This window comes from Crocuta crocuta, unplaced genomic scaffold (genome assembly GCF_008692635.1).
Source record: "Crocuta crocuta isolate KB4526 unplaced genomic scaffold, BGI_CrCroc_1.0 C29624816, whole genome shotgun sequence".
Lineage (NCBI taxonomy): Eukaryota > Metazoa > Chordata > Mammalia > Carnivora > Hyaenidae > Crocuta > Crocuta crocuta.
This window is the reverse complement of record NW_027551439.1, coordinates 1-4,640: the sequence shown is the minus strand read 5'-3', so window position 1 is coordinate 4,640 and position 4,640 is coordinate 1. Positions and strand designations below refer to the sequence as shown.

Sequence of the window (4,640 nt, the reverse complement as noted above, 5' to 3'; positions counted from 1 at the left end):
GTGGGCGAGTCAGTAGGGAGAAAGCCGAGGGGACGCGACCCCTATCTACCCGCTACTAAGGGAGGCTTTGAAAGTCCACTTGAGTTGGTCCTTTTTTTATAACAAGCCGCTGAAGTGGGAGGGTGTGTCGTCTACAGCATCAGGCCTGTCCAGAGACCCCCCTGCCTCTTTTGGGGGCCGGGAGGGGGACAGTTCTGGGAAAGAGGATTGTGGGGGGCGGGGGGCCCTGGCTTTTCTCCTGGGGTGGTCCAGGTTCACGCACCTGCCGGGCCCGTGCCTGCGCTGTCCCACTTTTAGGACCCTGCTTTTCCCTTCCTTCACTAAAGTTCCCTCTCGTTGCCGGATGCTAGTTTTGACATATTTGACAGTATTTCACTTGATATTTAAATACCCCTCAGATTGAAAACATCCCCTTTCAGATATTCTGAGCAAATCCCTATGTTATTTTTACCTTTTGTAATAACGTTGGAGAAACCCTTTTGGACCAGTCAGTGAGGGACTATTGTATTCAGTTGGGCCACAGCGACTGGGACATAAATAGAAAGCGTTAGGTCTACTTTGAACCAGTTTGAGAGCTACCATTTTTAGATGTCTTTTGTCTGCTTGTGAGATGCCAGATATTTTATCTGGATCAGAAATGGCCCTTGTAGATGTTCTAAGAATCTGGAGGTCAGCTAGGTGTCCACTGGTGCCCTTTTATTCTACTCTTTTCCCGGGACAAGGCTTCCCAACCTTCCAAGCCCGACTCCTGTTCAGGTTTCCCGGTGGGCTCAGGACATGGTCTGTGGCCTTGATGAAGCAGTGACTTCTGGGAAACGGAGCCAAGGAGGTCCCCTGGCAACGCAGTGCACCGAGAAAGAAAGTTCAGCCGATCTCCCTTCTTTTGCTCTTGTAGAATCATCCGGGTGCCCTGCCGCCCCTGACCCAGCACCTCCCTGCTGACGGACGGGGATGCGAGGAATCGGGTCTGCGCCCCGAGTCCGCAGCCGGCTGGCAGGTGCAGCTCCTGAGGTGTGGCCTCATCCGGTCCCTAGCGTGTCAGGTGAGGCTGGCCAGGGTCTGGGGCTGACTCCCCTGCAGGGTCACTGGCTATGACACTCTGCTCTCCGTGGGCCTCGACACACCCCTGCACCGTCTGCAGGATGATCCGGAGCCTCCGGTCCAGGGCCAGGAGGTGGGGCTCAGTGAGGACGGGGCTGAGCTCATCTTCCAACAGAGACTCCCGCATCACGTCGCTGAGTCTGTAGTCGGCCTGGGCCAGCAGCTGCAGGTGCAAGAGCGTTTTCTTTTTTATCCTGGGAGGACAGAGTCAGAGGAGGCACGTAAGTAAGTGGGAAGAGAGGGGCTCGCCCCGACCGCGTTCCCCACAAGCAGCTGTGGAAGCTGATCCGGGAGCCGCCTTCCCCGGTGTCGTCTTCTCAAGCACATTTTAATGAAAACCAGGGAAAAGGAAATACGAGACATTTAATGGCATCTCAAGGAGATTGAAAGCCAACGAGAGAAGTTTCTGGGAGGTGAAATGGGGAAGATGCTGGGCATCTCAGAAACCCTAGGTACCTAGGTTGTTCCTTGCCAACTTTATACCATCTCTCAGGCCCTTCGAGGGGTGGAAATGGGGCGCAAGCAGTCTGGGCTTTAGGATTCTGATTTCTTCTGATGTGGGGCCCGAACTTGCTTTCAGATGTGTAAGCAGCTGAACCGTCCGACTGGCTTTGTCAACTGCCACTGCCTCGCCTGAGTAGGATGGGGAGGGATGGGGGCAGGCGCGCTTACGTGAAGCTGAGAAGCAGATACAGAACGCGCTTTGCTCTGAGTTTTCCAGCTAGAAACGAAAGGGGCTTTTGCTAGGCGTGCGTCCCAGTATTTCTGGTTAGATCCGGATACCGGACCCCAGCCGGTGGGCCATTTCGCCCGACTTGAGCACCGAGAGGTATGGGAGTGGATGAGACAGTCTCTAGAGAATGGTGGCTGCACAAAGCCTAAATACCTCCTTTCAATCTGACATGAGTTTACGGGATTTTTTCTTTTTTTTAAGATTTTATTTTCAAGTACTCTCTACACCCAATGTGGGGCTCAGACCCACAACCCTGAGATCAAGAGTCGCGTGCTCTCCCCACTGAGCCAGCTGGGCGCCCCATGTTTATGGGATTTCAGTCAGGATCTTACTTAAACCTGTGACCAGGTAGTAGTATTTATGCGCTTCTACGAGGGCTGAGCGAAGCAGAGTTCTGATTAGTCCCGTCCAAGACTCTCAGGCTCTGCTCGAGTGAGATCTCTGAGTGGGTTACCGATTTAAGTTGGTGATTGGAGGCTTTACACGACGAAGTCCTCATTCATTCTATGCTGGAAGGTGAAAGCCTGAGGCTGTTGCTGGGGAGAGAGTCCTATGGCTGTACAGGAAATGAGGTCACCCCGTCATCCTTCCCACCGGCGTCCTAGACACCGGGCCTTCAGAGCCTGACGAGTCACGACTGTGACCTGTCCCAGAGCTTCGGAAGCTTACCTGCAGCACTGCGACAGCGGCGACAGGATGGAGAGCTCATCCTGGGAGTGTCGTCCAAACCTGGAAGGGAAATGGGCTTTCAGGGCGGCCGCGGCCCCTCCTTCCTAAGGCCTCCTCTCTCCTCTCCTCTACCTCAGCCTTGTTTTGATGCCCCGCCTGGGGTAAAATGCCAGGGATCGTGGTGGCTTCCTCTCCAGCCACCTCCTCAATCAACTCACAGAAGCCTCCGTCCAAAGGTGTGCATCCAACCTCCATCCATCCATCCATCCATCCATCCATCCATCCATCCCCTAAGTACAGAAGACCAGGCACTGAGAATGAGCTGTGTGCTCTGCCTCTAGGACTGAACCAGAGAGTAAAAAATAGGAAACATGTGAGTCCATTTCACTAACGCCCTCAGGTAAGAGGAGACCGAGCATCACTTAGTAAAGATGAAGAGGAAGGGGAAGAAGTGAGGCAAAGCGACCGGGAACGTGATGGGAAAGGACCTCCTGTTTGCCCGGGGGCAGCCGCACGGGGGCCACCGCAGGGACACTTACCCTCTGGCATTGTCAAGGTGAATAAGGAACCCATCATCCCCAAATTTGGTGAACATCTCGTAGTGGTGACGGTCCATGTTTCCTGCAAAGGGGGACAGACGCTTTGGACCTCTGAACCCTCCCCTTTCCCCGGGCGGGCAGGCCAGTCCCCAGCCGAGTCAGGACCCTGAGCCCAGGGCCGCGGGCTGTTTCCCAGGGTCCTTAGTGAAGCCGTAGAGGGAGAAGGAAGCCAACCACGGCCAGCACACCCTCCGCTGGACTGTTTCCACCTATGCCTGCCTGCTGAGCCACGGCCTCTCCGGGGAGAGGGGCGTGTTAACTTCTGTCCTCCGGGACCTCGGCCACTTCCGAGGTTACTCGGTCCTCGCGATCTGGGCCACGACTCGCCACCCCAGGTCACAGCGACTCCCAGCCCAGCAGCAGAGGCTGCTGGCGCCCAGGGCCAGAGTGCGGCCACCTACCTATCAGGAAGTCGAAGATGGCCATGTCGATGATGTTGAGGAGGCGGCTGCTGCTGTTGTAAGGGTAGATCTGTTTCACGGTGTCGCAGTACAGCGGGTTGACCTCCCACCTGAGGGGGAGAAGAAGTCCTGGGGCCGGAAGAGCCAAGATGGCAAGGTGTTGGGGGGTCCTCCTTTCACCGCCCCCCGCCCCCTCAACCCCCTGCCTCCCGGATCCCACCCTGGGCTGCCGGCGCCTCCTGGGCATGCCAGTGGCAGCTGGGGACCCAGGAGGCCCCTGGGAGAAGGTGGTTCTGGGTCCTGAGCATCCATTCTGCTGGGCGCTCCAATCCCGGCTGGGATACCACGTGCCCGTCTGCAGCTCCCGTCATTCGGAGCCCCCTGGCAAGCCCCCCAATTCTGTCACTTCTCCCTCTCCCGTGCTCCCCTGCTAGGCTGCCCCCTTGTTCCTTTCCGTCTGCTATGCACCATCCCCAAGGATCCTCCAGAAACCCTTCTCTGCTCACTTCTCCTCCCGCCGGGGCCTGAGTGGCTGGACGGATGAACCCATGCACTCTGTCGGCTGCAGCACTGTGATTTCAGGCTTCTCGTCTGACCGCCCCATTAGGCTGGGAGCTTCCCGAGGGGGGGGCCTGTGTCTTTCATTTCCGTACCCCGGGCCCCCAGCACTGGGTACGCAGTAGGCTCTTGGTAACTGAATCCATGAACGAAAGGGGGAGAGCGGGCACAGCTGGCTCCCCAGTCCATAGAAGGCAGATGGCTGGGGACAGCTTTTGGGGCCCCAAAGCCAGGCTAGCCGCAAGGCCTTGGTACAGGGACTTGCAGCCACTGTCAGGGACAAGCCTGCGGGGCCGGGGGCCGGGCGCTGTGGCCAGGGGGCCAACTCACTCCTCTTTTCCCGCCAGCGAGTAGGAGCGGATCCAGGGGGTGGGCACAGACAGCCTGGGGGCCAGGTTGAGGGATGGCAGGAAGGCGGAGAGGGAGCCCTCCAGCAGGTGAGGGTTGCCGCAGACGGCGTATTCAGTCTTGCACATGTACGGGCACTTGGCGAAGAAGCACACGTTGCTGGCTGGAGGCGGGGAGGAGAGAGAGAAGGAGTAAGTGAAGGAGGCAAGGCCATTTTTGAGCCCCCCCCCC

General features: G+C 57.5%; 1 protein-coding gene across 1 annotated transcript; it reads right to left on the bottom strand.

Moving 5' to 3' along the window:
- Positions 1-675: 675 nt before the first annotated feature.
- On the bottom strand, positions 676-4,572 carry LOC144219156 (pseudokinase FAM20A-like; the record flags this gene model as incomplete). The annotated part of the gene is made up of 5 exons (XM_077749098.1): positions 676-1,295; positions 2,504-2,563; positions 3,043-3,124; positions 3,504-3,613; positions 4,392-4,572. Coding segments are annotated over 5 exons (698 nt in total), but the record flags the coding sequence as incomplete, so codon positions are not given.
- Positions 4,573-4,640: the final 68 nt, after the last annotated feature.